The 21,790-nt window shown below is 39.3% G+C and overlaps 1 protein-coding gene across 5 annotated transcripts; it reads left to right on the forward strand.

Moving 5' to 3' along the window:
- The first annotated feature begins 443 nt into the window (after window positions 1-443).
- Window positions 444-21,666, forward strand: TMPO (thymopoietin). 5 transcript variants are annotated; one of them, XM_088165085.1, is made up of 10 exons: window positions 444-858; window positions 8,555-8,681; window positions 10,289-10,444; window positions 11,976-12,076; window positions 16,211-16,330; window positions 16,441-16,536; window positions 17,076-17,186; window positions 17,988-18,077; window positions 18,382-18,473; window positions 19,773-21,666. In XM_088165085.1, the coding sequence occupies exons 1-10, from the start codon at window positions 616-618 to the stop codon at window positions 20,062-20,064; spliced, it is 1,428 nt and encodes a 475-aa protein (XP_088021211.1). In that variant the 5' UTR covers window positions 444-615; the 3' UTR covers window positions 20,065-21,666. The 5 variants fall into 5 exon arrangements, with proteins under 5 accessions (XP_088021211.1, XP_014745030.1, XP_014745038.1 ...); XM_014889544.2 differs by lacking the exon at window positions 17,988-18,077; XM_014889552.2 differs by lacking the exons at window positions 16,211-16,330; window positions 17,988-18,077.
- Window positions 21,667-21,790: the final 124 nt, after the last annotated feature.

The following is a 21,790-nucleotide window of genomic DNA, read 5'->3' on the forward strand; positions in this document are numbered from 1 at the left end:
TCCTGGAGGACGGAGAACTCCCGTGCCCGCCCGGCCCGCGGTGCCAGAGCGCGGGAGGGACGGCCGCCCGCAGTGCGCTCCGCCAGGGCCGCAGCTACGCACAGGCGGCAGGTGTCGCGGCAGGACACCGGGATCACAGCAGGTAACTGGGATCGCGCTAACCGCCTCCCCCGCCGCTCGCGACAGGGAGGGGCGCTCCCGCCGGCGGGGGCACACCTGTCACCTGAAAGGGCCCCGGCATACACCGGGAGCCGCGGGGCACTGGCAGCACCCTCTCCAGCGCCCATGAGCGCCGCCCCACGCGCCTCTCCCGCCCGAGCCGAATTTAAACTGCGTTACTGTCCCTCGCGCAAAGCACCAACGCCGCTGCTCCCGCACGCCCCGCCTCTTTTCCGCCCGCTGGCCAATAGCGAGGCCGATTCGTTGCTCTCCCCGCCAATCAGGGCGCGGTTTATTGCCGGCTGGGAAGAAGCGCTCGGTGCGCGCGCCCGCCCGCTGTGGAGCTGGTCCCTGGCGCGGAGCAAGCGAGTCTTCCTCCTCCCGCTCCCCGCCCCTTCTCCCCGCGCTTTGTTGGTGCCTCTCCCGGGAGAGCGGCGGCGGCTGCGGCCGGTGGCGATGCCCGAGTTCCTGGCGGATCCGTCGGTGCTGACCAAGGAGAAGCTGAAGAGCGAGCTGATCGCTAACAATGTGAGCCTCCCGGGCGGCGAGCAGCGCAAGGACGTGTACGTGCAGCTCTACCTGCAGCACCTCACCGCCCGCAACCCGCCCGTCCTCGCGCAGCCCGACTTTTCCAGCGACGAGGAGCGGGAGCCCACACCTCTCGGTGCTCGGAGCCGCGGTGCTGCCGCCGCCGGGCGGGTGAGTACCGCTGCCTCCCCCTCCCGCCGCCTCGGCTTTCCGGCAGCCTCGGGCCCGCTTTCCCGCCCGAATGGGGCCGGCCGCCTCCGCCCGCTGGCCGCGGCTCGGAGAGCGGCACAGCGCGCCGGGATCCCCGCACGGCGTCGGGAGAGTCTCCGGCTCGGCTGAGGGCGGGATCGTGCCCCGCCGGGACGGTCCCGCTGCCTGGGAGAGAGGGACAGCGGCGCTGCCGGGCGGCCGCTCCGCGTCGGGGATGAGTTGGGACGGTGGGTTGGTGCCGGGGACTGCCGGCTGCTCCTCCAGGATGCGTGCTGCCCTGAGCGCCTTTCGGAGCGGCTGGCTCGGGGGAGCAGGGGCAGCGCGGCGGCGAGCGGGAAGTGGGACAGTCCCCCGACTGTAAATTGGGAAGCCTTTACTGTAGCTTGACGAGCGGTCTCCTAAGTAGGCTGTTTCGGTGTTGGAGGAACGAAGCAAGAGAACTGCACGAGGTTGCAACTTGCTCAGGAAAGTACTCCCTTCCGCTGTCTCGGTTGTAAAACACTCGGTGTCAATGCCCCTAAATGAACGGATGAAGCCTTGAGGGAACAGCTGGTTTGTTTCGCTAAATGAAGTGGACTGCTTAGTGTAAAGAGGGTCTGTGTAATGTAGATGTCCTGCTCATACCTCTAGGATGTGTTTTATAGCAAAGCGCCTCTGGTGTCTGTTCAGTTCGTCTACTGTACTTGTTTTCTTAGACTTTACACATGTAAGGAAAAAGGGAAAGCTGATGCCATTTGGAATTTGTGTATTTGGAAAAATGTTATTTCCTTCTTAATTTTTCTTAAGTGAACTCTAAATTTGCATATATTGAGAGAGCACTCTTGTAATTGATAAGTGTAAGATGTCTGGTCTCGAGAAAAGACTTGGATAATAATTATCAGCTTCCGGAATCCTAATGTGTGGGATAGTACAACTATTTAATTGTATCTTAGATACTGTGTATCAAAGGTCATTAGTTAAGCGAGTTCTGAGAAACTGAGTCCTTTGACGGTCTTTCACGCTTTAACCTTCAGAAGTCCAAGAGAACAGTTCTTAAATTAAAAAATTGAAAACTGCAACTTCAAGAGGAAGAGTTCTCTAAAGCCAAGTTATTTACCTTAATATCTGTCTATTTCAGACACTTAACTGCAGTTACAGTGAAACAAACATTTCTCTGGCTTAGAGTGTTAGCTGTTAGCATTCATAAGGTGTTTTTGAGTAAAACAGGATGAGCTTGAATCTGACTTGTTTCATGCTTGTCGGAGGAGGAACATCTCAGAACTGTTAGTTCCTATCCTAGATCTGAGTTTTCCTTTCCACAGTGGTTAAGTTTAAACAATTATGGGTGACTTTTTTGATGTTTACAGAATGGGTGGTACTCCTAGTCTTTTGTTAACAATATCTGGAAAGCTCTGTGCTATTTATGCTTATCTTGTGTGTTAGTATCAGAGAACTGTATCATCAGAAGTTCCAGAACTTCAGCAAATAATGTAGTGAGAGTTGCTCACATTTGGGTCCGCTGTGCCCTGTTATGTCGCCCTGTCGCCCTCCCCTCGCCCCCCCCCCCCCCCCCAAACAAACAACCTCAAGCCAAAACGTTCAGAAAAATCCCAAACAATACTTGCCAAGCAAAACAAACTTAGATGATGTGTGCTTCTTTTCTTCTTTGTACCACTTGAGTAGTTCTGAAGCTGTTTGTAGCCTGAGTAACTGTTGTCCCTGTATGTCTTTTTGCATAAGGGTGCTTCTCTGATCACCTGTCCTTCAAAAAGATTAGCACCCGTGTCTCCACAGCGATTTGCCCCCAGAACACTTGGAAAGAAGAGGAAGAGTGAGGGAAGTCTGACGTCCCAGGAGACTGGGATTCTGGTGGAAAATCAAAGCAAAATATCTTCTTAAGAGAGGACAGGAGGGAAAACACTCAAACGCCTGAAAGAAGTTAGAAATAAGGGGCAAGGGGGGAAGCTGGAACTACGAGGACTTATGGAAAGGAGGAATAAAATAAAGGAACTGGCCTTCCCCCACCCCACTCTGGGCCAGTTTCGCCCTTTCCTTGATTACGAGCAAATAGAAGCGTCTGTGAGTGCAGTCCCCGCGTGTGCCGAGCAGTCGGAGGGTGGGGCCGCGCGGGCGGGGTCGGGCCGCGGGCAGCGCTGCCGGCGGGGCCGGGCGCCAGGGGGCGCGCCGGGGCCGGGGCCTCGCCCCCAGCGGCTCCTCCCGCGACACCCGCGGGGTCACTCGGTCGCCTTAGGGGGTCCTGAGAGGGGGCAGGCATCGCTGTTCTTGAAATGGGTATGGGCAACGAGTGCAGAGGAATAATCTGGATATCCGTGCTGCAGTCACTGAAAGCTACACCAGGTTTCTTAATATTGGCATTAGCGTATTGACATGACTGTAGTCATTAGTAATTTTGAACTGTCTACCCGCTCATTTTAGTGTTTTTTTTTCCTGATTTCTGAGTATTGGATAATGCATTTAGGTGCTTATTTTCTGTTGATAAAAGCTGTGCAGAGACAAAATCCCATAGTTTGAATTCTGTTGCAAATTATGTGTTTTGAATTCATCAATCTTCTGGCTTAGCCCTATCCAGCCCAAGAACATCTAGCTCACTTCGGCTATATATTCCTACCAGAAGAGGAAAAGCTTTTAAAATCATGCCTTTTTTTTTTTTTTTTTTTAATCATGCATTTGTTCCTTAGTCTGATAACATTGTGTGGAGGAGCCAGCTTCTCCAGCTCTACTAATGTTTTTGAGCAACTTTTTTTCCCCTAAGCCTGTTTAGCATAGTGGTGTGTGAGGACAGTGACTAGGTATGCAAGACACTGTTTTGCTGCAGGGTGAACCATCTGCATATAAATGTCCCTTGTTCTGGTTAGTTATGGGCTGAATATCAGCACAGATATCTCACAGGAAAAGTAACTATGAAATTACATTTTTGCCTCTCTAGGACCATTATTTCAAAGCATGTACCAAAAATATTGTCTAGAAGCTGTTGTCAAACAGGAACTGTTCAGAGCTTAGAATGTGTAGATTATTATGACTGAGATTATTGTGTATTTCATGTTCTGGAAGAATCACTTCTAAAACATATATTGAGTAATATTTTTGACCTTTAAAGTGATTATATGAAAAAGATCAGTCAAATGTCTCCTGTTAATGAAGGTATGATGAGAACATCTGGACCTGAAGGGTTTATTTGAAAGGTCATACAAGAGACGTATCAGGTAAAGATACTTGTTTTGACTGGGGGATGAAAGAAGAGTTTGAGTTGTTCGGGTTTTTTGTTTTGATCAAGTAGCAAGTAAATAACCAGCTTCTGCTCTTCATAGTCAGAGTGCTGTGGTTGTGAGATCTGTAGTTGAGGTAACAACAGCTTCAACCCCTTCTCTATTGGAAAACAGAAAGCAATAGTAAAACTGGTAGTTTATGAGGATTGTGTACTGGATAGGTGAGGCAGTGTGAAGCATCTATGCATTCCCAGGGAAGGTAGAGAATCTATTTGGTGTTTCCTGTGTGGCTGTATGTCCTAATTATGAGGGTGCCACACAAATGTCACCCAGACTACAGTTTAAATCCTTTGTGGCCTTTTTAAAAGTGCACATCTGCTGGCTGAGAGAAAGCTGTGGGCAGCAGGGATGAGATGACCAAAGTAATTCTCACTACAGTGAGAAGTCCTGCCATGCTGTTCTGTACCTTCAGATTTTGAGTGGGTACATTTCCTTCACCAAGTAACATGGGAATTTGTGTCTGGGAGGAGAAGGGGGTGAAAGGGTTGAATAGTCCATTATCTTATCATTTATGACTGTTACTGTACATAGGCTTGGAAATTCTAAGTCTGACAATTGCTAATTATGGTTAAAAGGTAGTGAATTCCTTAAGTTGTGTGTATCAGTATCTTTGAAGTGCTACTGCATAATTTCTTTTCCATTGTTTATTTTGTCTGTCCTGTAGCTTTGGTAAATAGTGTCTCCTGACCTTTAAGGTTAAAAAGTTGAGTAGGGCTTGATTTTTTAAAAAGAAAATTGTGCATGGTAGAATAAAAAGTATAAGGGGAAATAAAGACCTATCTATTTCACAGTATAAATCTATTATTAGCACTTTGCATATCCAGTTCCTTATCTTCACCTCTCCTAAGAGAAATAGTTATTTGTTACCAGAGGGATCTCTGCAAACTGGAAAATTAAACAGCATTCTATTGGTGTGATTTGGACTTCCTTAGCATATCTTAACCTCATTCTGAGAAATGGTAAATAAGCACTGACCCTTTTTGCATCTTGTGATGAAGCTGCACCTGTTTGAGATTAAAGTCATTGTGTATCCTGACGTAAATGCCATTTAACTTGGGATTTGAAAATAGTTTTCAGATTATGTCCCATAGTTGTTGGTTTTATTATTTAACAGCTTCTTCAACGTGTTTCTTATGCTTGTCTTTGGGACCGTGCTAGGACTAATACAGGTGCTTATGAAGTTTGTCTGATTAAGCTGGTCTCTGGCTGTTCATTTCTATTCAGCAGGAATGCCTAAGGTAAGGTAAGGGGTAGGTAGCTTCCAAGTTTGAATTCTGGTTGCTTACATCTTCTGCTCTTGCTAGCATAAGAATGTGTAAGCTTTATGCTGTCAAGAGATGATACCTGGAGAAGATGAGCTTCTCTTATGCTGCTGTTTTTATGTGGCTCTAGTACTGAGAATACTGTGTGGCAGCCCCATGCTTATAATTCACTTCAGTACTTGCTTGATGAGTTAGTTCCTAGGCAGTTGGAAACTGAGCCTGACAGATACCACTACCAAATTGCTATCTCTGATGTGAACAAATCTCTCTCAGGTGAAGTATGCACACAGTCTTCCATCTTCTGTTTTCTAGAAAACAGCAATGACTAGAAATATTTTTTTAATGCTGTGAGCTCTGGATGGGATTTGAAGATCTTCAGATAAGAGTTTATTGATTTGAGTATATCATTGCAAAAATGTTTACATAGATTTGGGTGTATTATTACAAAAATATTTACATTGTGGGCAAAGTGGTCAGCAACACCACCTAGTTTGGCAAATCCTGGATATTTCTACAGTTCAATTTTAAGCGCTTCATCTCTGCACCACAGTAAGACAAATTTTACTAGTGATCATAGAACAGGTAAACGAGGGTGTGGGGTTTTTTGGGTTTGTTTTTAATTTGCAGTGTTAAACTCTTAAGCTAGCTCTTTTGATCTGTGTCATGGTGTAGTCTAGTGGATAAGTTGTCACAATGCACAGGAAGTGTAGTGGTGCATTATACTATAACAGTAGTGGTAATTAAAGCTAGTGTTGTTGCCGAAGTTAATGCTGTCATACCACACCTGAGGTATGAGAAATTTTTCTATCCTGCCTTATGCTTCTAGGGACTCATCTTGTGGTCCACTGAATGGTTAAATGGCAGCTTTCTGCTTGTACCAAGAAAGTTATTTGCTCCTGCTCTAAGGAGAATGGGTGTTCGAAAGTAAAAGCTGTGGTCTTGTAGAACACAAAATGAAGGCATCTGGTCCACTTATTGAAGAACACAGATTTCAACTTTCTTCATCCCCTCCCTACTCTTTTTCTTTGCTGAAACTGGCTATTTTGATGATCTGTTTGTGACAGTAGTGCAAGAAAAGGTGAAACGGTATTTTGAAGGAAAAAGCTGCAAAGAAACCATGTAATATGTGAGTTTACTTGTAGTAGAGTCCCCTTGTACTCATTAGTTGCAGTTAGATTTCTGATGGCTAAGATTTCTGTAAAGCATCCAGAATGCTGGTTTATATTGTTATAGTATCTTCTGTGGTCTCTAAGTGAACAAAGGAGGAGAAATTATATTAGGCTTCCAGTTTCTCTGAAGTGTCATTGCAATGTCAATTTCCTGCACTACAGTAGTTTTCTTCTGAAATATGGAATAGCATCTTGGTTAATCTGCTTGGTGGTGTGGGCAGACACCAGAGCTGTCATTAGTCTAAACAGAGCTCAACAAGAAAACCCAGCATTTTTCTCAGAACTTTTTTCTGTTTTAGTAGTTCAGTAGTCAAGAAAAAAAACGCATTGAATATGAAATTGAACTTAATGCAATATTTAATGTGGCATGATGTTATGACCAGCATGTTCAAAAGTGAGTAACAGTCTCGTGCAGCTGCAGGTTAATTGCTTCTTGTGTGCTATGTAAAAAGGCTCAATTGCTTCAAAAACTAATTAGGAGTGGACTGATTGATAAAGTGAGTTGTAAATCTGATTTTAGTGAAATCTGTCACTTCAATGACCCTTTACTTTCTTCAGACTGTTTGGAGTCTATTTCTTAGAATAAAGATATACCATCATCTCTTGGAGATTCTGTTGCTTTTCAGCAGTTGATTTTTAAGTTCATCGTGCTGGAATATCCATGAGTCAGAGGAAAATTTGCAGTCAGATATATTTGGGAAACTTTCATACAGTCCCTGCTTAACTTTAAAATACCAAGATATTTGAGGCAAGACCAAGCTGGCATGCAACAAATACTGAAATGCCATTAATAGCTATATAGATACTGTTGGCTCATGTAAATAATCTTAAATTGTTTTGTTGCTATCTTAAAAGATGCAACAAGAAAAAAACATGTTAATTGCTACCGAGTGTTTATAGCCTATTTGTATTTTGAATTTTAGTCTTTTGTTAGTACAAAAAAAACCCCAAGCACTCTGAACAAGTGAGGTGAGAAAAATGCTAAGTGCAGGAATTTTCTGTTTTTATAATACAACTTTGAGATATAGATATGACTTATTTCAAAGCAGTTATCAAGGTCTTTCTTAGTAAAGTGCATACATGCAAGCATGGTTTTTTCTGTCTTACCTTGACACTTTCACAATATCTATTGTAGTAACAGAGGCTTCCCACGCTGAAGAAATGTTATGATCACTCTGTTTGGATCGAGCGGAAACTCCTAATTTAGGAGTAGCATCTCAGCAGATTATTTTGATACGCATCTGTATGTGGTGATGGTGTGTTGCCAAGTGTTCAAGTAGTGTTGCTAGAGTTTGGTTTAGAATTTGTTAGAGCTACAAGTAGCTCTAACAGAGGCCTAAGCAGACAAGCAGGATTTTGAAAATTTGAGACTGTTTCTGTTTTTTGCCTTTCCTGCACTTGCGTTGTAGCATCATGTAATCTCACAGAGAATGACAGGACAAGTAGGAATAGGGGTTTTGGAAACTTGGTTGAAAGTCTATAGATGCTAAAGAACTTGTTCCATATCATTAGAGGAAGGAATGTTGTCCTATCAAGTAGAAAAATTGTGCAAAGAAATGCAAATGTAACATAAATATTTGTAATTTTGTGTAGGGATGGTGAAACTGCTAGAAGCTTGCTTCTCCAATCGCAGTCTCCTCCCGCTGTATACTTGAACTTCAAATTAGAGCACAAGACCAGAATTATGAGTGATTTTTTTTTTTTTTTTAACTCTAGAGGAGGCTTGTTATGGGTATTTCCTTCCTAAGTAGAAAACCTGTGCATGTTTTTTTAGTAGGTGTAAATGTTTGTACTGTTTCACATAAGCTTTAATAGTGATCATGGGGGAGAACAGAATTAATTTCTTCTGGGTTTATACGTTTAGTACTCTTATGTCTTCTGGCTCCCTTAGAAGAAAAAGGTGTGTTGTTCAGTATTAACTGGAGACACCCTGTCTCTCACTTCTCCCTCCTGCTCTCAGAAAGCTACAAAGAAAACTGACAAACCCAGACCAGAGGAGAAGGATGACCTCGATATAACAGAGATGAGTAATGAAGACCTTCAAGAGCAACTTATGAAGTATGGAGTAAATCCTGGCCCAATTGTAGGTAGGTCAATTGAACTAGTAGATACTAACTTTTTTTTATTTCTCACTAAACCTCACTTGTGAAGTTTCCCTGATACAGTTACTTTTTATTACTGGTACTGTTGCAGTCATACTTCCCACCTAGGATACTTTCGGTGAACTGTTTACATTGAGAAGTGTTGAAGCATTGCAGGTAGGCAAGTCTGCAGTCTGCTTCAGGTGTTCTAGGCCACCTGGAGATGTTCCAACTTCTGTTCTGAAGCTGTGTAACTATTAGTTAAAGTTCAGTGCTGGGATAGTTAGGTCTTCTGATACAGAGGTTTAGATCTGGGCCCACTTAAATAGCAAATACATCTTACATAATGAGCTCATAGTATTGAGAGCAGAATGAGAACAGGGAACTTCCCTTTCCCTAGAGCATTTCCTACTCACTGTATTGTGCAGTAATGTTTTCCTTTGCTAGTGTTTTTTTTTTCTAGCCTAGCATTCTGTCCTGTGTGCTAGCCTATGTCAGGAGTAGTCCTGACCCCAGCCTAATCTCCTGCCTTGGGCACTCATCTGTGATGTGGGATCAAAGCCCGCCTTTCACATTGTGCAGTAGCCTAAAGGCAAGGGAATTTGATTGCACAACTCTTCAAAAAACAGTTGTTCGTAGTATGCAGAGCCTTCTGTGGAATGTTCTTGAAATTCTGGGTGGATGGAAGTGTCCCTGACTGAGCCTGCAGTCCTGTGTGTATTCAAAGTCTTATCTGTAATACTTTCAGCTGGCTGATTCTGCATGCCTTTGCATTCATCCTGTACCTCTTGGACAGTGCTCAAGAACCTATTTAGTCCACTGGAAAGGCATTTCCATTTGATCTAATTTATTGCCTTTAATTCTTAGAGGGTATGGACTCTTTCTTGAGAGGCTGCCATTTCTTTTAGGTGGTGGTTTCCTCTTATCAGAAAATTTTAAAAGTTAGAATTTCTTTCCTGCAGCTAATAGCTCAGGTACCAGTCATCTCTACAGATTTTTGCCCACAAAGTCCAGATGTAGATGTATGTGCTAAATTTAAAATGCTGTCCTCTTAGATCAGACAAGCCAGCCTGATGGCTAGATGGCAGCAGGCAAAACATTCTGTTGTTGCTGCTTGCTTGCACCACTTCTGATGCTTATTGGTGGAATTTGCCAACAAGGGAAAGGCAGGGGCATTAATTTCAGGGTAGGGAAATTAGGAGAATAATAGTGCAATCTGCCTGGAAATTGTTGCCCTTGCAATATCAAACTCGCTAATTTTTTTTGTGAGGGAATAGCAATTTGTGTATTGCAGCATATGAAGCGAAACATCTAAGAAACAGGTGAATTCTCTTTTCATAGATTTCCTTTCTATAACTTCCAGTGTACGAAGAGGTATAAGTTTATCTAAGAATTTTCTTAAACTGAAAAGTTAGAAGCCTTAGAGGCAGAGTTGTGTACCTAGAGGGGGTGTATGTTTATCTATATAGACCCTCTGGGCCATACAAACTGATTAAAAATAAACAAAACATTATGTTCAGAAATTCCCAAAGAATATGTAACTGCCAAGTTCTATCAGTTAAGTCAGGAAAGGTTAAAACTGTTTGTTTAGCATGTGTCCTTCCTTGTTATAGCTACTACTAGGAAACTTTATGAGAAAAAGCTTTTGAAACTGATGGAACAAGGTCCTGACGTGAAGGCACCTGTGCCTCTCCCAGCGATTTCAGCTACTGAGAACACCAGACAGAATGGAAACAATGATTCTGACCAGTACAGTGACAATGAAGAAGGTAAGACCTGCATGGGAACGATTCAAATTATACATGAGTAATACTTGCAGTAGAAACAACCTAAAGAAAGTATGATCTTGCTGTTGGATGAGGCTGTAAGATGCTGCTGTGGGCCATGTCAGTCAGGCACTAGATCATGCAGTACCAGCACAGTGATCCAGGTGCCTGTTCTGGAAAAGGAAACCTTTTGCTACTGAACCTTTTATCCATTTTCCCCCAGCTGGAGCCTGTAAATGCAATAGACAGGAGAACTGCATATTGGGTGTTTCAAAGTTCTGCACACTTCATACTTGAGTACCAGTCTGATTTTGTCTTATGGTACTCACAGTAGTTATTTACTATGGAATAGTGAATAGATATTTGTTTATTAAACGTTTGTTCTTTTTTGTTTAATGTCTAACACTTATGATTCAACCCGTTTTATGCTTAGTTCCTTATGGACTTAGTTGGGGGTGGGTGGATAGGTTGGTGCTGGGTGTGTTTTTTGTGGTTTTAATATCAAGTTTGTATCAAGAAAGTGTAGTGGTGGGGAAGTGGAACTGAAAACACACCATTGTGCAATTTACAAAAAATAAAAACAGCACAGGTTTTAAAGAATTACTTTAATGGAGTGTTAGAAGATGCTTATTTAGTGTGTTTAGAAGATGCTTATTTAGTGTGTTTGGTTTTGGGAGTGGGGTTTTGTTTTTTTTGTTTCTGCAGGAATTTCCATGGACATAGGACAGAAAGGGTTGAAATACAACTAGTAATTGATCTCCCTTGCATACTTGGGCTCGTTTTTCAACTTTTGTCTCTTGCACTTTTAAGGGGGAAAGGATGTTAGAGATTGGGCTCTTGGCTGTCCCAAACATTAATAAATCAATCACAACTGACAGCTAACTTATTATAATTACATATGCTTCATATAATTACTGAACTGTTCACACAGTTGGGGACAAAAAGCTCAAACCCAAATATTTCCCTTCTCCCCTACCAAAAAAAGTTTTTTTATAAATAAATCTTAATTATGCTGGTGTAATGCTACTAGAATTTTAGAAAAGCAGTAGAAATAATGCATCCTCTTATTGGTAGGATGACTACTAATCTCTCCTTTCTACTGCATCAAAAATGGGGTTTTATATAAAAGGACATATTAGAGGAAACTAAGCTAACAACTTCAAAAAGCATTCACAGACTTCAATACCTTTACTACAATCAATAGAATAATGATACTTTGGTTAAAGGAATTGCAATTTGATACCAGTTTCTAAATGGAACTGCTGGATTGGTCAAGGCTTATCTGAAATAAAGGACTTTTGCACAAAATGTAAATATGTGGATCGGTGTTTAAAAATAATTTTAAGGTTATTCTTCAAAATCTTTTGTTCTTACACATTTAGTAGAGAAATATACCTGTTTCACAGCTTTTTAAGGAAATGGTAACTCTTATGAGTTACCTCTTCAAATGAATTTTTATTAAAATACATTTGGCTTTAATTAGTACAACAACCAGTAGTATTATAGAAACTAGTTATATTAAAACTTGTTGCAGATCCGAAGACTGAGCTGAGGCTTGAGAAGAGAGAACCTCTGAAAACCAGGACGAAGACGCCAGTACCACTCAAACAAAAAAGAGTTGTTGAACACAACCAGGTAAGTTTATCATAGCAGCAAATGGAACAGCTACTAACTGCAGGTGATGTGCTCACTACACACATTACTACTTTTAACATCACATTTGACTAAATGATCTATGCTGCTTTTTAAAAGTTCTTTTAGAAAGCTTGTTCTAATATAGCATGAAAAATCTTGTGAATTAACTATAGCAGCTGTTTTTAGCATGTCTGATAATGTTCAAAGTTATGGTCTGCTAAACACTGTTTGTCTGACTTGCCAGCTGCTGTAGCACCTCCTAGAGAAGAATAGTAGGCAGCCTTAATATGTTTAGTGTTGGAAATGTGACAGATTTTTAAGTCATATGGGCTGATGGCTTTCTGTTGGATGCTTGTAATCAACTTGATTTAATAAAAGCAGTGGTTACTCAAAAAAAAAATTTGGAAAAAGGGATGTGTAGTTTTTCTGGGGGTTTAAGAAGTGTTTTTGAATGCATATATATGGTTAGATAGCTGTAAATATAGGTATACATCTGTTTAATGACTCATTTAAATGTAACATGTGAAGTCCTGTATTTGGGTACATGCCAGTATGTATAGGTGTGTGTATACGCATATGCTAGCAGTCTGTATAATATTTTTTCTTCAACTATGTTTGTAGCAGCAGTACTAGAGTAGACCTCAATTTGTTGAAAAACTTCTCCTATGAAGAAAAAGAATAAATAACACGTGTAGACCAGGTGCTTGCTGCTTTAGATATGGATGCATGCTTTAGCTATGGATGTCACTTAAAGCATGTAAAATGCTGCTATATGACCTTGAGTAATGGAATTACAGTTATGGAGATCCATAACTAGTTTGCTTATTTTATGTTGGAGTTTTAGGGTAAAAGCTGAACAGATTTTATTTCAAAAAATTGAAACTCACACATAGTTTAATGCACCAAATATTCTTGAATTTGTTCAGGCAACTTCTGCTTGTAATGGTCTTTATAATGAGCATCTTAATCTTTAGGTTCTTGCATTTTAAGAATTACTTTTTTCAAAATGGTTATTCTGCCAGAAATTCCTGCCAGTTTCAGTGTAATAATGATATTTAATTCTGCTGTCAACAAACAAAACTTATAGTCTTCAGGAACTCACAGAATAAAAGAGATTTAGTGAGGTATTTTTGTGGCATTTTAGGTGAATGATTTGTTTACTTAGTTTTTTGTCATCCAGTTTCACTGTATTAGTATCAGGACATTACTGTTTTGTCTTGCAGTTGTACAGATGCAATATTTTGCAACTTGCCTATTTTAATTACCAGGAGTTAATCAAAGGAATAATCAAAAAGTTACCTAATTTCAAAATTTCCAAATTTCTTAGAAGCTCTTTAGTTTATTAAACCTCTTACCTTTGAACTTCTGATTGTTTCTTGTTTTGTTTTTTTAAGTACAGCAAAGAGACAAAACCATCTAAAAAACCCAAAACAAACAGCCCCACCCACCCCAAGTAAAATTTTGCAGCTGCTTGAAGCCAAGAACAACTTAATGCTTTTGGCTAGCAAATGTGTGTAGTCATGTATTTTACTGAGAACAAAACCAGAACGTGGAGGTTTTTTTCTTTCCAATGTGTCAAGGGACTATGCTCATTCTGCAGAACTATTTCAACTGTTGTGCACTGTGTGGCATTGGCTCAAAGATGGAGTGTCTGAAGGATGGTGAGGCTGAGCTGGTGGGCAATGTGGTGTGAGCAGTTACTAGTTACGTCTAGGACCTGTACAGCACTGGTGTTAGACCAGACATACATAGCTGACAAGACTCTTTGTCATTTGATATGGCTGGATGTAGCTGTTCTCTTAAGAAGAAAGTGCAAATAGATAGATAGTTATTAGGCAGACTGCTGCAAAAGAAATTGGGTGGGGAGGTTGAGCAGGCATATGGGTCTTAGCAGTCAGCTGTGGAGGGCTGGATGAACTTGAGGTCAGCTGTTTATGTTTAATTACCTCCTCATAGTGAAAAGTTGGCAGAAAACCCTAATTTAAATACCCACTTCTAATCCAGTAGGTGAATCTAGAGTAGGAGTTCAAAACTGAGCCTGACACATCATAGTATATGGCATTGGACAGAAGGAGGCAGGCTAAACCATGTACATGTTAAGAAGCAATGTAGAACTAGTCTCTCTCCTGAAACTTTGTACCGTGACATTCTGCGTGTGCTGTGTTCTCCTATTCCTCCCTGTATATGTTTTTTTTTTTTTTTTTTTTACTACCGGTATAGTAACTTGGTAAGTGATAGCTGGGGTAATAATTTATAGCTCCACTGTTCCTGAGTTATTTGACAGTTAGAAGCACGTGCTGAACACTTCTTGTGTACCACACCGTTGTAGTTTCTCTGGTTACATACAGGGTATTGGTGTACCTAACATGAGTGTTACATTTTCATAGGATTAGAGCCCTGCTCCTTTGACAGTGAGGATAATTATAACTGTAGACAACAAGTTTTATTTCTTCATTTTTTGTCTGTTGACTGTGTTCTACTGAAGTCTGGTTTTATGCAGTAGATTCTGGCTTTTCCTAGACTTTTCATGAAAAAAATATTGAAACTTGGTACTTAAAATATATGATTGTAGCATCTGAAGAGGCAGGTATTAGTGAAGTGCTTCTAACTTTTCATTAGAAGATAAGTAATTCTTAATCAAATAGTCAAGAATGGGGAGCTCTTTGTTACTAGTATGAGTGAATTTGCCTTTCTGCTTTCCTGAGTGGATTATATTGGAGTAGAAACATTCTGAAATTAGTATTATTTTTCTCTAAGCTTCTAAAGAACACCTCTCAAATAGAAAGTGTATTGGGTTGAGGTGCTGAACTGTGATTGTAGGTTGCAAGAAGGAAGACAATTCAGTATCTGGTAAATATTTAAGAAGAGGTTAGGAGATGTTTCATCAAAAGTATGTTAAAATTGTAAAGAATTTTTGAGAATTAAACTGAAATCTACAATTAAAAAAAAATCTGAATCTGTTTGGACCTGAGGTCTATGCATTTGTTTTATGAAGTACTTTAGTGACTTTGGATTGAAGTGAAACACTGTGCACAGAGTGCTCCCTCTGCTGGGTATGTAGTAGCTGTTATACAGAAATTATCATAGAACCATAAAGCTGCTCAGCTTCTAGTTTCATTGTCCCCTCTCAATTAATAAATACTTTTCAGCCTGTTCTCTTAACACACTGTTTTGGGGCTTATGCTGTTCTAGTGAAGTAATTTCCACTATTTAATCTGTAACTGACAATTGCAGTGTATAACTTTATTCAGCAGTGAGTGTAACTTCCAAAAACTCGATAATACATCATTGTATATTAATATGCAAAGATAGAAGTATTAAAAAAAGTAATAATTTTTATTTTTAAACTTAACCAAATAAAAAAAGATCTTGTGTGTAATCTAGAAGAAGCAGATCTGAATCTCCCTTTCCATCTTGGAATTAGTTTTGAGGGGAATATTTGCTTTGAGCATGAAACTTGCAGTACAGCATAGGGAATGATGTGTTTGTTACAGGCTATAAAAGTTTGCTGCTTCATGCTATTACTTCGATTTGTGAGAGATCTGTGTCAGGCTAGATTGTTTAACCTGCTGTTATATGAAAATTGTTAGTTTCATGCCTATATGCAGAAGCTTTTTAAGGTCATTGTCTTTCCCTGACCTCTGTGGCTGAAGATTAGTTCCTGTTGAAATGTAGGTGGCTGTGCATAAACTGTGCCCAAATCTGCTTGAGAGAATAGAACCCTGTCTGTGTAAAGAGCAAGGTGATGTTTTCTGCTTATGCTCCTAGATTCATTTTTGTGTGTGTATGTAGGAAATGTAATGGGCCTGAAAACTTCATGTCTGCTGTCTAAGACTTGATATAACTCCTTGTAGTGTTAGCTCATTCTAGGGCAGTGAGCAAATTAGCAGTTTTACTGTTGGGCATTAGCTATTCAGTTCTGTATTTGAACAACAGTGTGCTCAAATCTAAGTATTATGGTCAACACTACTAATCTAGCTAGCTATTCATCATTGAATGTACTAGGATCCACAGTTTTTTTATTGTAGACATGTTGCTTTTGGAGTATGCATGCTATTTTGGCTTTTGGTTGTGAGTATCCAATGTTTGGAGCTGGTTTTCATGTATATGATCATGTGTTTGATACTTGAATAGACCTATTCTCAAGATGGAGTTACTGAGACTGTCTGGACAAGTGGATCTTCAAAAAGTGGACCTCTGCAGGCATTTTCTAGGGAGTCTACAAGAGGGTCAAGAAGAACACCAAGAAAAAGGGTGATGAGAGGCTTTTATAATAGACAAGCTTTTTTTTTTTTTCTCTCACTCTTAGGGTCCCAGTGGCTCTTTTATTCAATTGTTGTCTTTTGTTTGTTTTAAACAAACAGGTGGAAGCTACAGCACAGTTGCCTATAGATGATGCTGTAATATCAGAGAGTACTACCATAAATGAAACTATATTGGCTGCAAGCAACGAGACCCTAGTAAATATGTTTAATCAATTGTGGTATTCTTCTATAACATATCTACACTGACAGAATCATTCTGTTTTCGACCAATAGACTACTGTTTTAAGGGAAGTAAGACTGTTCAGTAGTCTTGGAAAACACATTCAGTATCTGTTTTAGTACCTAATACTGTTCACTTTGAGATGAGACTAGGTCAACACCTAGGTCCCATCTAATGTCTTTTGCGGGGAGGGCTGAAAAGAACCACTTTAAAAGCTTAGATATTTTCTTAATTTATTTAAGTACATGCAGAATATTTGCTTTTATATTTGGCTTTTCTTGTGAACTAAATAGCTTATATGTTCCTAAATGGCTTAAAAGAAACTGCTTGGAATGATAAGCAGTGTGTTTCCTTTTGCTTATCTTGGAGTCTGTTACATAACCTTCTTGAGTTAACTTCTAACATGCATATATTCAATGCACTTAAAGGTTTTGTTGTTTGGTTCTGCCACCTTGCCCCTTTTCATTTTGTATTTTGGCTGTTTCTGAGTTTGAACAATTTTGAATCTCGGCAGGTTGGCAATAGGGTGCCTGGAAATTTCAAGCATGCAGCTCCTACACTGTCAGTCAGTGAACTCTCAGACATGCCCAGAAGAACACCAAAGAAACCACTGGTGACAGCTGAAGTAAATAAATTAAAACTTAGCTTGCTCTTGCTTACTCTGTGAACAAAGTTCTTGTGTGTATGTGCTTACTTCTTAGTACAGAGGGGGTGGAGGATGTCATTGCCCAGGTGACACCAATCAAAATAAATTAGTGTTGTCATATGACATAAAAGAATATAAACTTATTTTTATCTTCTTTCAGATTTTTGGGGGTAGGGGGATGTGTGTGTGTGTGAAAATCTGTTTTTTTTCTTTTTTCCTAAGACAAATCTGTTTTAATGTGTTATTTCTCCTTGTGCTGCTGTTTTTCTAAACAAAATGTATATATTTTTTTAATTCTTTGAATAGCTCAAAGTAGAGTAGACTTAGGTTATATCCCTTTGAGCTTGTAAATCAGCTTATCCTGAAAAAACACAATGTGCTTTAATTTAGGGAATCAAGTAGTATAATTACTTTAGACCAAATGCCTGAATTAAAAAACATCTGTAGAGTCCTGTCAGTTATCAACAAAGAGTTTTTACTGTTAACCTATTCAAGCTGTCAAAAATTATATCTCTTGGAGAACTGTCTAAAGCACCTGCAAGTATATGTAATTGTATTGATGTAATACTGTAATGTTGTGGAATTTTACATTGCAAGATGCTGTTTGTCTGTTCATGTAGCTGTAGATAAAGCTGCTATTAACACCTCATTTACAGTATGACTGCAATGTAGACTTAGTTGTCAAATAGAAGGTTGTGAGTAAACTTGATGTTATATTCCAACTTGCTGATGGGTTTTTTCAGTCAGTATTTTACTGTAATGTGGTATGGTTTATTACAGCAAGAAGAGACAGATTGCCCACGTCAGTGCTTTTTAAATCAGGTTAATCACAACCAGTCCTGTGATGTGCTCAACACAGCCATGATAGAGGTGATGGTTAAGTTTTTTTGATCATCTACATCATCGGCTGGCAGGTTTATAGGATTTACACAACTTATTCTTTATCTTAAAGGAGACTGAGGAGATCACTGAATGCTTTAAGACACCAAAAGTGACCAGCTGCCTGCCAATAATTAAGGTTAAACAAACTTCTAAAATGCAAGAAGTAAACTTCTTGAATGTCACTGGGTGATTCATTCATGCTTACAAATTGCACATGGTTGTGGTCACTGAGATAGCTATGCAGAAGCTTTTTGTTTTGCTGTCCAGCCTCTAACTGTTTTTGGTTTTCTAGGTGCTGGAGCGAACTACAGAAGAAAGAAGAGTAGAAAGAGATATTCTTAAAGAACTGTTCCCTTATGAAGTATCAACACCTACAGGAATTAGGTATTTCTAAGGCTTATGGGGGCTTTTATTCTCAGTTCTTGTAAACCTATTTAAGCTGAGAAATATCTTTTGATTATATAGATAGCTTTCTGAGGAACAGTTTTTGCACTCTGGCTCAGTGACATTTGTGACCAGCCACCTGTTCTTCCATTCTATATACCTAGATTTGTTACCAAAACAGCGCCCTCTTTATTTAAATTAGAGGAGGGAGAATAGGGTGGTACTATAGTAGGAATTATTACTGGAATTTCTGGATGGTGAAAGTTAAATGGAAAGGGCTTTTCTGTAGTAATGGCTTACAATATTTAAGTTTTGGGCTAGATGTGACTGCTGTTAAATTAAGGAAAGATCTCACAACCTATATTTGAGTTTTCTTGTGCAAAGCCAGAAAGAACTTTCAGATACCCTATTTTTTACTTTAAGTGGCAGTCATGTTGATTACTCTTGGTGTGAATAAGCATGGCATCTAGGAAAGGCTAACTTGTGTGTTTTGGGTTTTTTTTTTTTGTTTGGGCTTTTTTTTTTCATCTTTAAATAAAGATTGAAGCAACCCTCTGGTTAATTAGGCAATTTAAAAAAATATGCTCTGTTTAGAGGATATGAGAAAAAGTTTCCCAGTGTTAAGCTGTGAAACCATCTCCTGTGTTTCCAACACATTAATTATAGCTTCAATTTAAACTGCAATTGCATAAAGTCTTAACCATAAGGAGAATATATAGTGCCAGTTGCTACTTCCATAGTGGATCTGCTGACCACTCAAGTTTGCTCTCCTGTTTTGAGGTCTAGTTAAATCCCTACCACTTTTTTCTTTTCTTTTAAATAAAAATCATATATGGGTACTCCTTGTATATATAAGAACTTGGCAGTGTACATGGGTTTTTTTAATCCTTACTGCTTTGCCTTCTGGCTTTGTTTATTGGCTTAGCCATCAGTCGATATTTTACTGTCCAGAGATGATCTTGTGTTTAGAAAACCCAGTGGGGCTGCATAAGTAATTGTTACAAAAGTAAATAGAGGGAGAAACTTTCTACAGATTGATTGCCTATTATCCTTTCTATGTGGATAGGGTGAAGTAGCATTTGAGATTTTTTTTTTCAAAGAGTGTTTGCTTGAACACTGAATTTACTTTAACATGTCTATCATCTGTCAAGCTTCAAAAATAGTATTACAGGTACTGTATTCACCAGAAATAATTATGTTCTTTAGTTATACTAAAACTTCCCTATGTACTTTAGATTGCTCTTTTAAATATGCAATATTTCAACTATTTTTTTTTTTCAATTTTTTTTTTATTAACAGTGCTAGCTGCCGTAGACCAATCAAAGGAGCTGCAAGCCGGCCTCTAGAGCACAGTGACTTCATACTGGAGGAAAGTTACTCTAAGTATGCACCAAAATATGGTACCTCGGCTGACATCAAGTCGGAGAAACCACCAATAAAAAAAGAACGTCCAGTTGCCCTGTGGATAAAAGTTCTTCTCTTTGTTGTTGTTTCAGTCTTCATGTTTTTGGTTTACCAGTCAATGGAAACTAATCAAGGAAATCCTTTTTCTAAATACCTGAAAATGGTCACTCCGGGCAGTGCCGAGTGAATATCTTTCTGAAAGGCACACCCGATTTGATCTCCTGTTTTTTAATTGTAGAGAACTCTTCTGCCCTCTCATCGGCTCAAGGACTTCTTACAAATAATGTGATTGGAACCTGATAAATTGGATAAATGAAGAAAGATAATATTAAATGGACATCGGTAACTTTCTGGACTTTGGACAAGTAGGAGATCACTGCCATAGGAGTAACATTTTTTAAAATCTTTGAACTTTTTGTAGGCTTTATTTTTTTAATGTGGACATCCTTTAAATTCACTTTTGAGAAAATGTATATTTGTTTTTGCAAGAACTTGGAAGCTGAGAAGGGCAAAAATGTAGTAAAATGTGAAGCTGTGTTTTTAAAGCTTTTCCTTTGTACAGAAAAGAAGTTGTACTTCTGTCTCTAGATTATAGCGGAGAAGGATTTTAACATGGGATAAAGGGAAATGCATTTCTTTATGCATTTTTTCAGTAACAACGTAACTGAATTTGATCTCTTAGGATGTAGAGAGAGTACAACAGCAACCTTTTCTGTAGATTACTGTAACTTTTTAGTAAATGTAACTGTAAACCTGTTTGCATTTCTGTAAAAGTCTTGGTATCATATTGGTAACTCCGTTTAAGTGTAACTTCATTTAAATGTATCACTTCATTTTAGTGCTTACAGTGTTGTAGGAGCTGAATACAAATCTAATTGGCAAGAGATGTCTTAGAGGAACTTATTTATTAGTAATATGTGTGGGAAATAAAAACTACGTCATAATAATTTGCTACTAAAATACTTTTTGGGTCAAGATTGTTATCTGAAGCAGTCTAAATTCCAACCTTACCAGTGGTCTTTTTTCTTTTTTAAAAAAGCGAGGTCTTTCCAACACAGCTTTATGTGATTATCTTTAAATATTCATGTAGAAAAGTATTCTCCAAGTGTGAAAATTCCATATGAAGTTTTATTCTTGTATGAAGAGGGCATTGCTGCATTTTCTGCTACAGTTTCATCTTTTTAGGTGAGATTTACTACTTTCATGCCATTGACTATTTTTCTCAGTGGAAGCATGCTGAAACACTCTCTATTGTGTAACTTGGTTGAGCAGGCAGCTGACTTCACTACTACCAATGAAGAGTGATAAGCAAAAATTTTTTTAAAGTGAATGTATACATTTTTGGTGTGCTTAAATCTGCAGCATACAGATGTTCAGTCTTATTGCTTGGTACAAAATTGCAATAAATCATACTACTTATTCTTAAAGTGCTACTTATAAAAAGCTGAGAATATTAGATAATAGTAAATATCTTTTTACTCTAGGTACAGTTATTGTGTAGATTATAGCTATGGGGAAGCTTTACTTTCTGTGAACTTTGGGACAAACATGGTAATTTGTAGCAAAGCAATAGTTTTGGGGTTTTTTTCCTGTTTAATGTTTTTTTTCCTTCTAAACTGCTTTTTTGAGTAATCCAAATAGTTAAACTTGTGTCCATCCTATAGGGAATTGTAACATAAGACATTCACTTTTGGTGTCAAAAATTGAGAAAAATAAAAATGATTTTAATGTGTGTGGATTTTCCTTATCAAAATAAATGCATTGCTGAAAGGCAGCAAAAGCAAGACAAGTGATGTATCAATGGTGTCATTTTGTGCTGCTACAATCTTCCATATTGAAAAAGAAAATTAAAAATCTGATAATAAACTCAGGTCAGTTCATGTCACTTGGTGGGAGGAATATTCTTCTCATTT

This window comes from Sturnus vulgaris, chromosome 5 (assembly GCF_052056855.1).
Source record: "Sturnus vulgaris isolate bStuVul1 chromosome 5, bStuVul1.hap1, whole genome shotgun sequence".
NCBI lineage: Eukaryota > Metazoa > Chordata > Aves > Passeriformes > Sturnidae > Sturnus > Sturnus vulgaris.